The following is an 18,548-nucleotide window of genomic DNA, read 5'->3' on the forward strand; positions in this document are numbered from 1 at the left end:
GTGGCAGTGTAAGTGAAATGAGATTTTGGTTTTGCTTATGCTTTGGTTTCTATTTTTAAATTATTTTCCAAGTGTATAAAAAGAAATCCACACATAGTCCAATAGTCAGAACATAGGATGCTGATGCTGGAGGATTACTCTTGTGCAATTGTAAATACTGAGGCCAGAAGTGTGCAGGTGTGCTTTCTGAAACAGCACAAACAGGTACTATGTTGCTATGGTTTTTGGAGCATGGTTGGAGAAGGTTTTCATAGTGCCCCTCTGTAGTGCTGTCCCGTGGTGCACAGGGAGGCAGGGCTATGAGCCCATTGGTCCCACCACTGGCACATCCCAGAGTGGACGCACAGCCAAGTGTTTCTGCTTTGATAAGAGAGGTGAAGAAGAGGAAAAGCCTTTCAGTTAAACTGACCTGTGTAAAGTCTTGGTTTTTTTTTTAGCTGAAGCTTGATCTATAGGTACTAAGACCAAAACCAAAATATTGTTTATGTGAAATACTCTGACTTCTTGGCAACTCTATTCTGTTTCCTCTAAGGTAAAACTCTTCTGAGTCTGACCTTCCTGCAGGACTTTTGCCCAGACATGGAGGTTTTTTGGCATTTGTTTATTTATCGAAGGGATGATGCTGTGGGTTTTACTGGTCTCTAATTTGAGAGTAACTGTGGTTCTTGTGACAGAGCTTGAGCTGGGTGTAGGCAGGTGTTGGGCAAGTGTCCCAGCACAGCTCTGCCAGCCAGCACTCCTGTCAGTCCAGTCCTTCCTCCTTTTTGGGCAGGGAGCACAAAATGCACAATATGAACATTTGTTTGTTTATTTTAACAAAACCTCACATGCTTGGGCTTGAAGCAAGTATTGGTCTGGGGTTTTAAGAATCAAAAGGCCCCTGGACCTTTGCAGTGGTGGCTGCCTAAAGTTGCTGGTGAGCTTTCTCCATACATGGCGTGTTAGCTTTGGGCAATGGCTTAGGATGCATAGTTGGTCTCTGAAGGTAGAGAAGTAATCACTTCTGGTTGCTTCCTTCCCCTTGCTCTGGGTTTTGCTTATTTTTTTTGTCAGCTGAGCCCTTCTTTGACGGTAAAGCTGCTGTATTTGTGGGGCTTCCCCCAGGAAACCATCATTGGGTAAGAGAAAGTAAGGAGGTTTTCCTGCCAAGCCACTACAAGTGCAGCGAGTGGTGGGATCGCCAGCCTGTCCTGGCCCTCTCTCAGTGAGCTTGCGGCAAAGCTGGGGTGAGATCTGCTCATTCCCCCTGCATGTGGGGATGGCAGGGTCCTGCTCCTTTGGGGTGCAGGTGTTCAGTGTTCCTGCCCTCCTGGTTAGAGCGGAGGGCAGTGCTCAGCTGCTCCATGCACAGTAGGTGCATGGTTACTCTCTCTGTAGAGAATAACTTGCAAAGCCTTATAGAAAAAATGAGATGGCCTGATTAGAAGTGTTGCCTTAAAAATGAGGAATTTTGTATGCCGCCCAGGAGAGTGGGTAGGTCATTATACAAAAGTGGATGACCAAGACCCTTTCTTCCTAGAATTTCTTCTTCTTGCTCTTCTTGGTTCAAAACCCCATGCAGTGGCAGCAGTTGGGAGGTGTGTGGAGATTGCCATGACTCTCAGAGTTTTGGGGCCTCTCTGGCACCCAAAGCAGATCTGGATGTCCTAGGACACAAAACACAAGACTGCTGGCACCTTTTGACAGCCAGGTCTCCTGGTAGTAGTATCTGTGCATAAAGGTTTGAATACACATTGGCTCAAAACTGAGCATTAGAGGTCATCCTTTCCTCTGCTTTTAATGTATTTCTGGTGTGCAGCATGGAGGAAGAGAAACATTTCTCAACTTGTATTAGTAAGGAGGGAGGATGTGAGTCCTTAAAGTATTTTTTTAAAACTCATATAATAAAACCGTGTCAGTTTGTTTCCCTCCCATTATGGTTGAAGGGAAACTTCACATTTCCTCAACATTAACAGCCCCTTGCTTTTCATATTACTCATTTGTTTTCTGTGTATGTAGCAAAAATATGCATGTTATATGTGTGTGCATATACATATCTATATATATGTATGTATTTTTTTTTAAGCAGGGGCAAAATGACTGCTCAAGTAACACTGGAGGATGCCTTGTCCAATGTGGACCTCTTGGAAGAATTACCATTGCCAGATCAGCAACCGTGTATTGAACCCCCACCATCATCTCTGCTTTACCAGGTATGTTGTTATTGTAGAAAAAGAGTTTTTCCATTTCCCATTGCTGTTAAGAAAAAGAATACGTGCTTTGCAAAAAAAAACAACCCAAAAAAGGAAACACAAAACACAGAGCGTGTTCGTATTTGCAGTTTATATAGAAATTCTTTTCCCTACCAAAGATTTAATTCTGTATCTTGCTTTCTTTGCAGCCAAACTTTAACACTAATTTTGAAGACAGAAATGCATTTGTCACTGGCATTGCAAGATACATTGAGCAAGCTACAGTCCATTCTAGTATGGTAAGTGGATGTTCAGATATATACATTTGTATTACTTGAAATAAAAGGAAAGGAACATGTCTTCATGCATCTCATTGTAAGAATTGTGGCTGCAGAAAACCAGAACCCAGGTTACCTACAGCACTTCCAGGAGGCAGTAAGATGAAAAGGTGTGTGACACTTGTTTTTTCACACATCTACTTCTTGATAATTTTAAGATAGTCTTTCTTCTTGGTCAACCAGTGTTGCTCAGGAGTTTTCTGATTTCATTGTGCATTTTCCCAGTATTCTGAGGTGTTGGTTGTACTGACAGCTAGCTGCTGTAACTTGAATGAAAAATTACCTTCCATCCTCCAGAATTTACACTGCTTCTCTGCACTGAAAGGTTTTTGTTGGCTTCCTCACTAAGGAGTGTGTATGTTAATGGTTTATTGGCATGCTTCTGTGTAAGGTATCCTGCAGTTTTTAACAGATCCATTGTGGAAGATAAGACTTCATGCTGGTAACTCTGTCTCTGCTAATGGTGTAGCTGTTTTGGGAGACAAAGTAAATTGCCGGCTGCAAATGCTGGTCCGTAATGAATTTGTAATTTCACGGCATTCTTATAAATGAGGACTGATATGTCTTGTGATCCTAGAGACCAGTTCACAGATGGTGAAATAGGCAGATTAAGCACCTGATTACATGCAACTGAAAATTATGTGAATTTACACCAGTCTACTTTTAAAATGATCTGGTGACTCCTTAACCTGTTTTGATTGTTTGGATATTGTTGGACCTCTCCTTTGACATGTAAAAAAGGCTATTGCTCTTCATGTGCTCTTTCATCCTTCAGTGCCTGAGTTTAAAAAGAAAAACAAACACCACCCCAGCACCCTCCCCCCACCCCCTCAGATTAGTATTTTTATTTATATTTATAGATCACAGTTTCTTTAGTTTGGGGAAGAAAAAACAACACAAAAAACCAATCTGGTCTGGGGAGATTATAATTTTTGTCGTTAGGTAAGCGTAATTGCTGCAGTTGTTCATTGGTGATCTGACAGGTATCTGTTGGCTTAAGTGGTAGGAAGATGGTGTGAATTCTCTCAGAATTAGGTTGGGTGCTAAAACATATGACTGGGAATTAATGGAAATTTTTTTGGCCATTGGATTATAGCCGAGATGGACATCAGTAGCTGTTCAGCTCTGATACATGTAATACACCAGCTAAGCCTATAAATTATGGTAGTATTATTTTGCATACAGTATGATGTATCATTCATCTCGCAATATATATGTGTTTGTAGATACACTGATAAGAGAAACAGGTTTGTCTTGACAAGGGTTTGGAATGATGGAAGACAAGTGTGTTTAATCGTTTTTTATTACTATGCCTAATTGTATTGAGCGTCTTTCTTACAGAATGAAATGCTAGAAGAAGGTCAGGAATATGCAGTCATGTTATACACATGGAGAAGCTGCTCAAGAGCCATTCCTCAGGTAAAGGGCGAAGATTAAGCTGTCATGCAACACATGAACTCGTGTCTTGGTGTGGAGTTGCACAGATGGAGCTTTGTCAATGATCTCTGAAATGTAGTCTACTTTGGCATCTGAATTGTTAACCTGGGTCTGCCATAGAAGAGTGTCTTTTAGCGCTCAGGGACCAATTGGAGTACTTTTACTTTTTTCTGGTAGGGTGTCTATAGCAATACCTCATGGGTTTTGTGTCAGACCTGCTGATTGGTTCAAGAGTAATATCGGGGTAATGCCCTCTAGATGGAAAACGTTTGATAGTCAAATTAGTTTGAGGTCAAAATTTCATTAAAGGGAATGGACCCTTACCATTCCCAAGCTTAATACTTAAATTCAGAACAGCCTTAACGAGTAGCATAGCTTGTAACAATTAACATTCAGGTTAAACATTTAAGTTTCTAGACATCCTATGTAGTCATTTCCTAAATGTCAGAGCTACCTAGTGTTTTCTTGATCTGCATTCAAAAATAAACCCCTGTGAATAGGTGTCAAGTCAACATAAAGGGTTTGGGAATGGTTGTACAAGCGTGGGGTGGGAAGAATGTTAAGGTGCATCAGAAAACTGAACAAAATTATAACCATGAGTTGACACCTGCCTGCTTTATAAGGAGCTTGTAATGCAATTATTTTTGTACTGAAATGCAAAGAAGGCTTATCCTGTGGTTTAAAGGTTTAGAGTGGGAGTCAGATATCTGTTTTAATTTCTACTTCCGGTCCTGGTTTAGTGCATGTTATTGAGCAAGTGGTTTAATGTGGGAAGAAGATTGTCCTAACCATACACAGGTGTTTGACAACTAAATTATTTGCTACGAGGCAACTGAAAAAAGCCTCAGATTTTGTTTGTTTTTTTTTTTACATAAAGCTTAGAAGACTAGCACAAAATGGCCAAACCCAGAAATTTATGCCTTGAGTTTGTCTTTATTAGGGTGATAATGCATTTCCTCAGGATTTCAGTTTCTGAGGCTTTCTGAGGGACATTTCCAAGTGTAATTATCTTTTTAATTATCCCCAGGTCAAGTGCAATGAGCAGCCTAACAGGGTAGAAATTTATGAGAAAACTGTGGAAGTTCTGGAGCCAGAAGTCACAAAACTGATGAATTTTATGTATTTCCAGGTAAAAGGCATGTAAACAAAATTTGTCAGTAGGCTTGTGTTTTTATATTCCTGCTTTGTATACTTCACATATTCCTATTTTTTGTATGCCTGATGTTGCATGCTTGAATACTGAACTGTCATTATGCTTCGAAAAAAAGCCTGCATTGTCTGACATAAGGGCAGAATTTCTAATGCCTATCTTAAAATCTTCAGGCAATCTCCATTTCACATAAAACCAGAAGTAATTGCATATGGTCCCTGTGTAGCACATGAGGACAGAGATGTGGCACTTTAGAAAGAAAGGAAATGGAAATATAATACTTTTCACATGTATACATAAAAGCATCTTGGTACAGAAACCATTTGTTGGGGAGTGAGGGATCTGCTTTTCTGGACTCCAGAGCAGCAGGTGCTATGGAAATTCCTAACCGAGGCAAGCCAACCCAGTTGTGATCTGCCAGCCACTTGAGCTACATGGTCACTGGAGAATAGCAGTCTGTCTTGCTTTATCCTCCGTGCTGGCAGCTTGCCATTTGGTTCAATGGACTGAGAATGTTTCCAGGCATTACTCGGAGGGAACCGGAGCATCTAGAGCCTGCAACCTCTGGACCCCACAGGAAGAGGACACTGAATGAAATGTGGTATTTCCTGTCATCTTCCCCAGCTGGCAGGTCTTACTGAGTACAACAATCTCCTTTCATTCAAGGAGAATAGTGCTGTAATGTCAGAACAGATTCCTTTTTACATTAGAGGTTGCTGTCTTTTTCATACTTGTAATCTCCATCTCAAATGGCCCTGATGAGTGCTTGGAAATAAGCCCTCTTATAAACACGTGCCAGGATGTACACCCAGAGTCGGCATGTTAGTGTGCTGTGGAATTTGGATTTTTTTGTTTTAAGGGTACATACCTATAATCTGCCTTTTAATGCACACATGCTTCCTCACTAAAGAGCATGAAATAACTTGTTTCAAAGGGATTTTAAACTTTCATGACTTTAGTCTGCAAAGAAGTAGCTTGACTTTTGTGCTAGGCAAGCTCTGTGGCAAAAATCACTGCTGATACTTGGAGCTCACAGCAAGTATTCAGCCCCACAGAGGACAAGGGGTAAGGGCTGCATACTTAAACAGGGGAGATTTAAGTTAGATACAGGGGAGAAGTTCTTTACTGTGAGTGGTGAGGCACTGGCACAGGTTGCCCAGAGAAGCTGTGGCTGCCCCATCCCTGGCAGTGTTCACCACTAGGCTGAATGGGTCTTTAAGCAACCTGGTCTAGTGGAAGGTGTCCCTGACCATGCTGAGGGGTTGGAACTGGGTGATCTTTTAGGTCCTTTCCAACTCAAACTATTCTGAGATTCTGTGACAAGCCTGTGCTTGTGCCTTGCTAGTCAAAACCAGAACACCTTGCATACTTTAAACATTTTTCTGCCTCAGTGGTGCTTTTCACTGGACCAGTTCCTGTTGTGTGATGAAAGCTTTTTCCTGGAAATGTCATGGCTTTTTTCCCTGCTTCCTGTCATTTTTTTTTTCCCCCATTAGAGAAATGCAATTGAACGATTTTGTGGGGAGGTAAGACGTTTGTGCCACGCAGAGAGGAGGAAGGACTTTGTGTCTGAAGCATATCTGATCACGCTGGGCAAATTCATCAACATGTTCGCAGTATTGGATGAGTTGAAGAATATGAAGTGCAGTGTGAAGAACGACCATTCAGCCTACAAACGGTAGGTGGCAAGGAGAACAGGACCTGGGTTTCTGCTGCCAGCACACAGGCCTCCCACGAGATGGCAGCAGTTGCTTTTTCTGACGGCTTTCTCTTCTAAAGTAGTCCTTGTGTGGAACAATTACCTTGAAACTGGGGATGCGCTGACTGCAGATAGGACGATGAGTAAATCTGTTTTCTTTATGCTCTTACAGCAGCAAAGTTCTTCTGCCTTTTAATGCCAAGCTGTCAAATACTTATGTCTTGGTGTACGCTAAATGTAATGAATATACTTTGCTCAGTAAAGCTTTTCAAGTTTGAGCGGAAACTGGTTTGCTGGTGGCTTGTGCTACTCCTATTCTATTTGTTCTGTTCCAGTTTTGGCATCCACTTTCGGCATTTGTAGCTGAGAGTTGTTACACTTGTTCTTAAGACATTTCAGCTTTGCTGTTCAAGGTTGTTGTGACCTCAGATTGTAGCAGGGAGGGGAGAAGGGTGGTGTATCAGTGGGCAAGTTTTCTGCTAGAGCTGTCAGATGGCATCAGGTCTATTTGTTCAAACATGGTGATCAGGGTAACAGGGGAAGACAGTCTCTATACTAGCTTTAGCGTCATAGAATCATAGAACGGTTTGTGTGGAAAAGGATCTTACAGATCATCTAGTTCCAACCTTCCTGCCACAGACAGGGACACCTTCCACTAGACCAGGTTGCTCAGGGCCCCATCAAACCTGGCCCTGAACACTGCCAGGGATGGAGCATCTGCAGATTCTCTGGGCAGCCTGTGCCAGTCTTCACTTGATTTCTTGTGCTCCAGAAAACCCTGGTGAAAATGCATTTACATGGCTTCTCTCCCTATCAGTACTACTGGATCACCTTCCTCATAGTCTTTCATAAAGAAAACCATTCAGGCAATGACTAGCCAATCTATCCTGTTTCCACTTACTTGAGATTTAATTTCTACATCTACCAGTAGTTGCCTTTTTATAGTTGATTTTGTGTCTGGAGACCTCTAAAATTACCTTGCGTGCCTTTCTATTTCTTTGAAGGCATGCTTCTGGCCCATTCTCTTTCTGCTTGGTTCAGGAGTTTGGAGGTGGGAGATGCACTGAGGTTGACAGTCCTGCATGAGCAGCAAATGATATGCCATTGTACTAACACTTAAAGATGTGCTTACAACTTACAGTTCCCCTGGCAGATTTGGAGATGGGTGTGTTTCTATTCAAAGGGGATGGATTTGCTTAGAAGTAGTCCTGCAAACGGGAAACACTGTTTTGTTTTCTGTTTTTAAAGAGCTGCTCAGTTCCTTCGCAAAATGGCAGATCCTCAGTCCATTCAAGAATCCCAGAACCTCTCCATGTTTCTTGCCAACCACAACAAGATAACACAAGTAAGCTTTAATTGTCTTTTTGCAAAGTACCTAATGCTTTACAAAACTATTAAAATGAAACACTTCCAGTTTGGTAGCAACTGTTGTTCCCCAGGGGCTATAACTAGTTGACTAATATCTTTTTCTTCTTTTTTTTCCAGTCTTTACAGCAGCAGTTGGAGGTGATTGTTGGCTATGAAGAGTTGCTTGCAGATATTGTGAATTTGTGCGTGGACTACTATGAAAACAAAATGTATCTAACACCCAGTGAGAAACATATGCTCTTGAAAGTAGGTTTCTTTTGGGTACAAAATTGAAAAAGAATGACTGGGGCAGGACACAGATGTTTGAAGTCCTGAACTGTGTTTCTAGGAAGTATAATGAGAGCAGAAAGGATCTGTTTCATTTTTAGGTGTTTGCAAGCTTGCTTGAGGCTTTGTACCAAATATTTCAGAGAACAAGTAGTTTAAAACTAAGATTACTAAGTAGGTAAGTTTAGTTATCTGGAATATGTACATGTAATTAGCAGGTGCTGGGCAGTATGAAGAGTGGTTGATACCAACTGTATGTCTTGAAGTGGAAGAAAAGGTATAGAGTAAGAACTGAATATTTGCCTCATGTTTAATTTCTCAGCTCTGTTAATTAGGACCAAAAAGAAGCATCCTGAAACCATACACAAACACTAGAACATTTGTGCTCTGTCTGCGGGGATGCCCAATGTGTCTTTCATACTTAGGCCTTTTGTTTGGTAAACGCATGCTTAAAGTGCATTAAGTCACTAATGCTCAGCACCTGCTATTGTAAATACTGAATTATAACTTTCTGTTAATGAATAACTTGATCAAAATGTAATTAGATTTTTTTTTTGCTTCTGAACTCCTACGCTTGTAATTCAGAGATGCACTGAAAGCCATAAAAAGCAGTTGCTCAGAGATGTTAGACCTGACCCTTTGTTACAGATCGGTTTGCACATACAGGATTTTAATAAAATGGAAATTAACAAAAAAAACCCCACCTGTCTAAAAATAGCCATACTCTAGATTCAGTGAGAGTTTTTTTGCATGCTAAACCTGTATACAAACAGGCAGCACTTTTTAAGGATAAGTGAGCAGGCTAATGTTAAAGTAAAAACTACTAATATGCATATAATAAAAGAATACTGCAGAAAAGTATGTATTTGAAAATATATTCTGTTTGAAGGAGGGTGGGTTTTAAAACCTCGTTTTTAAATATTACTGTTTTTTATGATGATATGAAGAGCGGTCTAACTGCAGCAGGTTTTACCTCTATTTGCAGAGAGGTTTGATTTCTTTTCTTTTTCAGGTTATGGGCTTTGGACTGTACCTGATGGATGGAAGTGTCAGCAACATCTATAAGCTGGATGCAAAGAAAAGAATAAATTTAGCCAAGATAGACAAATTCTTTAAGGTTGGTTGAGATGTGATCTTAATATGTGATTTTTAAGTTAATTCCCCTTCCATTTTAAATATAATTAAGTAGAATAAAGTTCACTTTGGACTGTAATATGGGTAAATAATCCTAGAATCATAGAGTGGTTTGAGTTGGAAGCAACCTTAAAGATCAACTAGTTCTAACACTCTCCTGTCCTGGGCAGGGACATCTTCCACTAGACCAGGTTGCTCAAGGCCCCTCTCACTAAGATTTATGTTTAATAATTTATCTAATCCACTTTATTTCATGTGTACAGCAGTTGCAGGTTGTCCCACTGTTTGGTGACATGCAGATTGAACTTGCCAGATACATTAAGACCAGTGCCCATTATGAGGAAAATAAATCCAGGTAAGAGGGAGAAGGAAACAAAGCAGGGAGCATCTGGGCTGGGAAAAGTCAGATCTTTGGAGCTTATTTTCATAATTAGTCTGCGGATCTCTATAATTAATAGGATTTTCACCTCGGTCTACTTTTTGGTGTGGGTATTTCACTGGTAATGTAATTAATGTAATAGGTACAACAAAAGAAATAGGTCATTTAAAGATCTTTCTATGCTTCTGAACTCATTCTTGTATCTGTGACGTTTCTAATCACCTGGGTTGGAGGAAATGAAATTTATCTTACACTAATTTCGCTTTTATTTTTTTCCTTTAAATACGAAACTTTCTTTAAAAGAAATGAAGGATTTTACTAAGCAGGTGAGCAGTAGTAGTGCATGGGTAAATAGGCATGTATATATTGTATACGGAGCAGCAACTTAGCTTGTCTCCCCTCCTTTATTTCAGCTAGGTGTGCAGAACAGCAAAATGGCTGGCAAAAGCAGCCGGTCATTACATAAATGGTTCCATGGGTTATGGTTATTGCTTTGTTTTATAGTGAGCATTTCCATGCTCCTCCACAACCTTCCCTCTATGCAGTTACATGAATTTAGAATGTAACGCTTTGCATTTTAATTCCTGCAGAAAAACCACATAACCTGCATGTAATTGCTAAGAGAAAATGAACAGCAGTGGGCCTACTGAGCTACTAAAAATAGGCTACTTAACCTGACATTCCTGGTAGCATGTCTTTTGTGTTCCTCTTGATAACATGTTGATAGTATTTAATAATGCCTCTTTTATAGTTGGGAGCATACTGTAGGCTTTTCACAGTTAAACAAGAATAACAAAAAACAGCTTGAAGGTAGCTATATGTATCTTACAGCCTATCCCTATACTTCTGCCCTGCCTTTCAGTCCTTTTTGGTCCTGTCCCTAAGTGTATGCTCCTGAAGAGGGCTGCTGGTTTGTTATTTCATAACAGCAGCCTTTAAAAAAACCCAAACAAACCAAGCAACAAACTCAAACAAAAAAGAAAAAAGTTTTGGGGCTCTTTTTTTTAAGACTTGGAAAAAGTACTGTTTGATCTCAGAAGGGCGGTCCATCACTACGGATTGTGCAGGGCCAGAGTTAGAGGTTTGAAGAGAGAAAAGAGAGAAAAAGGAGAAGGACTAAAAATACCTGAGAAAGCCATGCATTGTGGATCTTTCTTTGCAGCGTCAGTTGTGCTGTTTATTGCCTAAAGCTGATTTAGGTGGGGTTTTTTGTCTTCTGAAACAGATGGACATGTACATCTTCCAGCAGCAGTCCCCAGTACAATATATGTGAGCAGATGATCCAAATCAGAGAAGACCATATGCGTTTCATATCTGAACTGGCTCGTTACAGCAACAGTGAGGTGTGTGGGATTAGAGCTATATGTGCAAATTTCACATCACTGATTAACAGTTATTGTTAAGCATCTGAAGAGCAGGGTGAACCTGGGGCTAGGTAAATGACAAAGCTTGATCACCTGAATCAAGAAAAGTTGGCAGCGGGGATAGTACCCATTCTCTGAATGGTATTTGTACTATTTAAATTATAATATAATGATGACACATCATGCACACCGCAGTATTATTCTGCCTCTCTCTCTGTGTGTGTATATATATATGTTTAGGATATATACCCTAGAACTTTTGGGATGTCACTTTTGGAATAGGTTGTATAGCCCTTACTCCAAATGGGTGCTTTAACAGCTAAAAGTTAAGAGATAAGTAAAAAAACACAAATAAACAAAAAAGAACCCTGTGTAAACACACACGTGTATATGTATATATATATATATATATAAAACATATGCATATCTAGAACATATATATAATTGATATCTTGAATTCATCTGCAACAATATTTTGGTGAGTAGATGGAAACCAGTGGTTTCCATCTTTTGACCAAAATCTATGGTGTTCAACTATGTAGTCTCTAGAAGAAAAAGATTGATGCAGGTGTTGGTATGTGGTGCTGTTTTAATGCTTAAAAGAAATCTATGTAGAAATTTGGCTCTGGATCATGCTCATGAAATTATGCTGCTGGATACAGCATGTTCTGATGTGGGTTTGTTTTTGTTCTGTTGTTTAATAATGTTCTAGGTGGTGACTGGGTCTGGTCGACAGGAAGCTCAAAAAACAGATGCAGAGTATCGGAAGCTTTTTGATCTCTCTCTCCAAGGTCTGCAGCTTCTTTCCCAGTGGAGTGCACATGTCATGGAAGTGGTATGTTATCTGGGAAATAAGATGAAGAAGAGGTGGCTTAATGAGGTTGGGCAGGCTTTGCTTTAATGGAATGAAAAATGCATGTTGTGTTTTCTTCCCTCAGTTCCCTTCTTTATTCACTTCCTTTTTCCTCCTGCTCAAATTACATTCTTGGAGGAAGGCACAAGAAGTTCTCAGGTCCTAGGGGTAATATTGCATTTGAAAATTTGAGAGAAGATAAGGGAAAGGGAATAAAGAACCTGCAGAGTTCTTTCTCTATATTTTAATAATGTATTTAAAAAAACAGGTGCCACTTAGAAAAGAGACTGTATAGGAAACTGCTTAAGGCAGAAATTGAAGAGGAGGCTGCTGGAGCCCTTTTTATGCTGCAGGCACGTATATAAAAGCTGTTTGTCTTGTGTGCACCAAATAGTGTTTTAGGAAGGGTTGAAACAGATGACATATTGTGTGAGAGAAGCCAGACTTGCTCCTCCTCTGCCTCTGATGTATGAGGGAGCATCAAGCTCCCTTCATGAATGCAGTGTGGTTACAATGGGCATAGACAGAGATTTTTCTCTCTTCTTCAGATTTTTTTTTTCTGTACTTTTAATTGACTTTTAAAAAGCCAGTAGATGAGCCGTGCTTTTCCCTGTATTATTCTATTCTGATTTAAGTCAACAGTGTATTTTATGATGAAAATCTTCTTCTGCTTTTCTGCTTCTTAAAGAGAGGTTGTTGTCATCTATTTCTGTCCTCTGCAACTCCCAGACTTGCTCTCTTCATTCCTGTCATTGCAAATTGCTGCATTCAGGCTGCCCCTTCACAGTGCCAATCTTCCTATTATAATTCTGTCGAAAATCTCTCATTCTTAGCTCTGTTTTTATCCACACAGTTCGAGAACAAACTGGAACCACAGCAGAGTTTTCTTTTCCTATTATCACAGCTTTTCTTTGTCTTCTGTATTTGTATTTGTATGAATTCCCTTAAGTGCTTTTCATGTAAATTCATGTCCACCTTCTCCCTGTCGTCCTCCTGAGAATTTATTCTGATCTGGAGTATCCTACTTATTTACCTGTCTTCTGCATTTACTTGATGTCTGTGAACCTTGTTACATGCATCATGTTCAGATAAAAAGTTTCAGCATTCATTTGATGTCCAACTTAATCCTGTCAACTCAGTGCTCTCCCCAAATTAATGTTTGTTTAATAATTTCCCCAGTGTCCTCTCTGTAGCACTTAGGTTACAGGATGTGATGCTTTTCTTTGCCATCCTAAAATTGGTGCAAATAGGAATCCATTATAGCAGGCAAATTTATATTGCTCTGTAATCTAAAACATACACAAAGATGATACCAACCAGACTTTACTATTTGCTGAACTTGAAATGTGAGAAAATAATATTTGAATGTGACTAGGATTTTTCACTATATGAACCCTGATGAATATTAGATCAGTCTGGCACTGCTCAGGAACGTTTTGAGCTGTGTTTGCAGTGACTGAAAAGGCAGTGTTCAAGAGAAATGCATGCTGTGCAAATGAGATTGTCACAGATGATACAGCTGATTACGCCTAGTAAACATTAAAAAGCCCCAAAACCATAAAGGTCAAAAACCTGTGGAAATGTGTGGTTTTCCAGTTGTCTTTTGAATTCTAAATGTGAATATTTGGCTAAGCTGGAAGCTGTCTTCTGTGGGAATGGACTTTTGTAATGCACTACGGTCATCTCTGTTTCTCCTGCTTAAAGTGGAGAAGAAACTTGCTTATGCTAGCGTTTGCTCAACCAAAAATACCCTGAAGTGCATTGCTGAATGTGAATTGCATTTTTTGAACCAATATAGGATTGCTGGGTTTCAAGAAAATTTGTCAGGCAAATTATTGTTTGGCATTTCCATTGGATGGTAGTTTCAGAATGCATGCAGGTTTTGAGGAAAGTACCAACTATTATTTTTCAGATATTCTTGAAAGCACTGGAGATAACTTCTTAAAGCTTGTTATTTGTGTCCAGCTACATTTGCTGTTTCTCAGTCCTTTTTTCCTTTCCCCCCCTTTTTTTTCCTCCCTCTTCTGCTCTGTGAATTGCAGTATTCGTGGAAGCTGGTACACCCGACCGACAAATATTCTAACAAAGATTGCCCTGACAATGCAGAAGAGTATGAAAGAGCAACAAGATACAATTATACCAGCGAGGAGAAGTTTGCTTTGGTTGAGGTAAGAGAAATCTTTTTTCACAGGGTTTTCCCAAAGGTTAATTCTGTACAAAGGACAGCATTCTCTTTAAGTTTCTATGTTCAGTGCAAGAAGACAGCCAGCATGCCCTGTGTCAACTCCAAAGGACCATGTCCTCCTCCATTCAGTATGTAGGAGGAGCACAGGAAAACTATCCTTTATCTTTTGGAACTTGTTAATTCCTCTTTTCTTATTTTCTGTAAGTAAAAAAGGTCTTTTGAACAATTATACAAACAAAATAAGAAAAAGAAATCTTTTTTCTTTTTTCTTTTTTTTTTCCAGGTGATAGCCATGATTAAAGGGCTTCAGGTGCTGATGGGAAGGATGGAAAGTGTTTTCAATCATGCCATTCGCCATACCATTTATGCAGCTCTTCAGGACTTTGCTCAGGTCACACTTAGAGAGCCACTAAGACAAGCCATTAAAAAAAAGAAAAATGTCATTCAGAGGTAACATTCTTGTTTTTCATCTTTTCCTATGTTATTTCCCCCAAATCTTACTAAATTTGTTGCAGAACTGCATGTTTGTTCAACGTTGCCTCTTTAAGTCTGTACTCCCTTAGTAGTCTGTCTGGTGTTCAAAGTTAGCTTGGTTGAATGTGTATTGGAAGTTGAAGTCTGAAGGAAAAAATGAACAGTTGCCAACGTAGCTATGCTAGGACTAGTGCAGGAAGTCTTGTCTTCCTTGAAGCTTATTTTAAGGAAAGATGAATACTATAATATTGAAAGCAAGATTAGTATTATTATTTTGAATAAAGGTGTTACTGTGCATCTTCCTTATGATTCCGGTGTTTCCTCTCCTTTTGTTTCAAGTTTACATTCCACCTCATAGTCTTGTCTCTGCCCTCTTAGCATCCTGCCCTCCTTCTCAGCTTCTGCTGGTTTTGGCTTATTATCATTGCACTTCTTTTCCAAGCGCTCCATCTGCCAACACTGATTGGTGGCATTTCCTGACCTTACTTTTTTGTCCCTTATTGTTTGCTTTTAATCTTGACTTGCTTACCATTTGTTTACTCTAATGTTTCATTGCAGAGCTCTTAAGAGGTGAAAGTCTTTGGCTAATCAGGCTATTGCTAAATGCTCTGACTGCCACAAAAATATCATTATAAGCTAAAAATAAACAAATTACTCCAAGTTATCAAGTTTGCAGGGAGTCTTTTTGTCCAGGGATGTTCATGAAATAGGGAAGTATTACTTTCACACCTGCTCAGATCTGGAAGAGACATTTGCTTCATCATTCAGCATGCCACAGGATGTGGCTGGTTAGGTTTCTGACAAATACCTGGAGTCCAGTTTAGAAGTATGAAGCTGTTCACATGAAGTCCAGCTGAATTCTGGATTTCTGCTGGAAACAGGAATTCTACTGCTGCTTTTCATTTCAGCCAGGATTGTCTCTTTAGTTTAGTTAATAATCTGCTTTGGTTTGATGGAATAATCTGCTCTTTGTGGTTTACAAGAACAAAACAGGTTGATGTGTTTGCTAAGGCTCCCAGAAGTGAATTCTTGACAAGCGACTTTCCTCTCTGATGAACCAGTCTAAGAGATCACCGTTCTTCTGACAGAGGAGAAGGACTTTGGACTGTCCTTTTTGATAAACAGAGTAGGGCAATTGTTTCCTGGACGTAGCATTCTTGAAGTAGTTGGCAAAGTCATTTGTGGTTGCTCTGAGTTACCCCAAGCTCCTGAATGCTGTTGCAAAGTTTCTGTGCTCATGGAAGAGGGCTTAAAAGAAGTAAAATGTTCTCAGCAGTGCACTTGAATGCGTATCGGTCTGAAGTAGTGTGAATTGTGTCCAGTGTTTTGCAGGCCATAAGAAAGACAGTCTGTGACTGGGAAGCGGGTCATGAGCCGTTCAACGACCCAGCTCTAAGGGGAGAGAAGGACCCCAAAAGTGGTTTTGACATCAAAGTCCCAAGGCGTGCAGTAGGACCCTCCAGCACTCAGGTATTTTTCTGTCTGATGGTTGTGACATCTGTCAACAATTGTTGCATGAAATGTTTTCTCTCTGGCCTGAAGTATTTAAAAAATAAATTATTATTACTTTTAATGCTAAAAATCTACTCTGATTAGATTTTTATTTACAAAATTACGTATACTTAACCAAAATCCTCTGTGTGGGTTGCTGTCACTCTCTGATGCATCATTTTTCCAAGTGTTCAGTCTCTTTAATTTGACTTCCAGTGAAAAAGTATTTTCTTGTTGATCTTATAATGTTGTTTTTTTTAAAATAATGGTTTTAAACTATTTTAATTAATTATTGACAGACTCCCATCTCTGGTATGGCTGGTAGATTTTTTTTTTTGTTAAATCCCATTATTCAGTAGATGTCAATGTAGTTTTAAAATATGTTAAAATATAAATATTACCTGTAAAATATGGGCGACTGTTTGACTTCTGACAAGATCCCTCTTACTGTTCAGTAATAAATGATAAAACTGCACTCTAAAATCGATTTAATTGGCTGCTGCCACTAAAACAAGAGGTATTTCAGATGTGTTTTCTGTGGTAGTCATTGAAATCCCATGCCTAGATGCCCATTCTTGTTACCTCCATATAATTCTCTTTTTTTATTTTCTTTGTGGATTTGTTTGGAGAATGTATGGTCTGGTATTCATAACTCCTCTGGGAAAATGAGGTACTGAGCACTTTAGGTGAAAAATTGAAGGCAGCTGTGGTTTGTAAAGACAATCTTCTAATACTATAAATCCATGGGGAAGAGAGCATTTATGGATAATAGTCTTCGGTAATAAAAAGTTGCTTAAATTGTGGTAAGATGTGTTTAATGAAGATTTTGTTTTGGGAATTGGAAAAAAAAAGATCTAATTTCCAATTCTCTGGGAAAAAAAAATCACCACCAGTGTGCTTCTCCTGTGCTTGGTATGTTTAAAGGCTCTGTTCACTGGCTGCAACAGGCTGCTTAGAGTACATGGTTCTGTCTGCTTTTTCTGCTCTTGGGCTGGCACATGTGTCTGTCTCAGCTGACAGGAGGAAGGGAGGTGAAGCTGATTGATTTTTAGATAGGTTTTTCTCAGTTTCATGCACTTCTAAAATGGCTGTGTATGAATTTGTAATACTTGGAAATCTTTGCAAAATCAATTGAGAAGCTAATGGCTCTGTGAGCCTCCTCTGAAATGAATGGGGACTTTTCCCTTTGCTTGAGGGAGCTCCGCATTGCAGTGATTATTATGAATGAAAAAGCCTTTCTATATGTCCTCCTCTGCATGCTTGCTATGCTGCTTTTCATTTTTAACAAACTAACACGTTTCCTCTGTTTCTGTTTCCCCTTCCTTATTTACCCGTGTGTTTTTATTAACGGATTCTCTCTCCCCTGCCTGCCCCTGTCTGTTGGTTTTTAGCTCTACATGGTTCGCACTATGACAGAGTCCTTAAACTCTGCTGAGCTGTTGAAGCAGCTCAAGTCTCTGGGATTGGAAAAGCTATTGCATGTGACACACAAGTTTCTGAGGCAGTCCTACATCTATCCGCCTCTTTTAAACTTTGGTGGTAAGACATTACTTATTACTTTTACTTTTTGTGCTGATGTGAACTGTTCCACTGCAAATGGTCTGCTGCTGTCAGTGGAGGTCCCCTTGCCATGGGTAGGCATTTGTGCTGGTGCATAGGCTAGCGTGGCATCTGTTCCTCTTGCCTGAAAGGCTTTTACCCACACAGTGCCAGTTTTCAATTTGAAGTGGAGCAGTCGCTTACTGACAGTAATTCTCAGTGTTGCTCAACTAATGTACCATGTGTATTTTCCTTTTTCCCCCCCTTTCCACCATAATTGTTTCCTTTAATGATACAGCTTTACATGGTGAGAACTATGTTAGAGTCCCTCATTGCTGACAAAAGTGGTTCCAAGAAAACCTTGAGAAGTAGCCTTGAGGGGCCCACCATATTGGACATAGAAAAATTCCATCGCGAGTCTTTCTTCTACACTCATTTGATAAATTTCAGTGGTAAGATATGTAGATGATCGGTGTCCAGCTTAGCATGTCCTAACACCTCTAACACGACCTGGAAAATGTTTCCGATTGCCTAAGTCAACTTACCTTGGGTTTATTTATCAAAAGCCTTGGTCTGTCTGAACTTTTTCTGAGACCTGATACTCAGTATTGTGGTGGGCTTTTTGTTTTGACTGTTATGCATATGTTTATAATGTGTCAAATTTCATATTGTTACCTCCCTTTTCTATTTTTTATGTAT

The 18,548-nt window shown here is 39.7% G+C and overlaps 1 protein-coding gene across 3 annotated transcripts in view; it reads left to right on the forward strand.

The window, feature by feature from the left end:
• CYFIP1 (cytoplasmic FMR1 interacting protein 1) overlaps window positions 1–18,548 on the forward strand; it is a 79,815-nt gene that overhangs the window by 15,792 nt on the left and 45,475 nt on the right. The window contains exons 2-16 of one of the 3 annotated variants that reach the window (XM_061377615.1): window positions 2,069–2,192; window positions 2,381–2,470; window positions 3,851–3,928; window positions 4,974–5,075; window positions 6,593–6,774; window positions 8,044–8,140; window positions 8,281–8,409; window positions 9,443–9,547; window positions 9,828–9,919; window positions 11,169–11,286; window positions 12,020–12,142; window positions 14,203–14,328; window positions 14,629–14,795; window positions 16,142–16,289; window positions 18,148–18,301. In XM_061377615.1, coding sequence (XP_061233599.1) covers window positions 2,076–2,192; window positions 2,381–2,470; window positions 3,851–3,928; window positions 4,974–5,075; window positions 6,593–6,774; window positions 8,044–8,140; window positions 8,281–8,409; window positions 9,443–9,547; window positions 9,828–9,919; window positions 11,169–11,286; window positions 12,020–12,142; window positions 14,203–14,328; window positions 14,629–14,795; window positions 16,142–16,289; window positions 18,148–18,301 — 1,828 coding nt within the window. In that variant the 5' untranslated portion in view covers window positions 2,069–2,075. Of the gene's footprint in view, window positions 1–2,068; window positions 2,193–2,380; window positions 2,471–3,850; window positions 3,929–4,973; window positions 5,076–6,592; window positions 6,775–8,043; window positions 8,141–8,280; window positions 8,410–9,442; window positions 9,548–9,827; window positions 9,920–11,168; window positions 11,287–12,019; window positions 12,143–14,202; window positions 14,329–14,628; window positions 14,796–16,141; window positions 16,290–16,316; window positions 17,850–18,147; window positions 18,302–18,548 lie in introns of those variants that run through there. The other 2 variants (XM_061377614.1, XM_061377616.1) reach the window with 2 other exon arrangements.

The sequence above is a fragment of the Neopsephotus bourkii genome, unplaced genomic scaffold (assembly GCF_033783945.1).
Source record: "Neopsephotus bourkii isolate Nb327-2 ecotype Australia unplaced genomic scaffold, CSIRO-AGI_Nbou_v1 NB_1760, whole genome shotgun sequence".
Lineage (NCBI taxonomy): Eukaryota > Metazoa > Chordata > Aves > Psittaciformes > Psittacidae > Neopsephotus > Neopsephotus bourkii.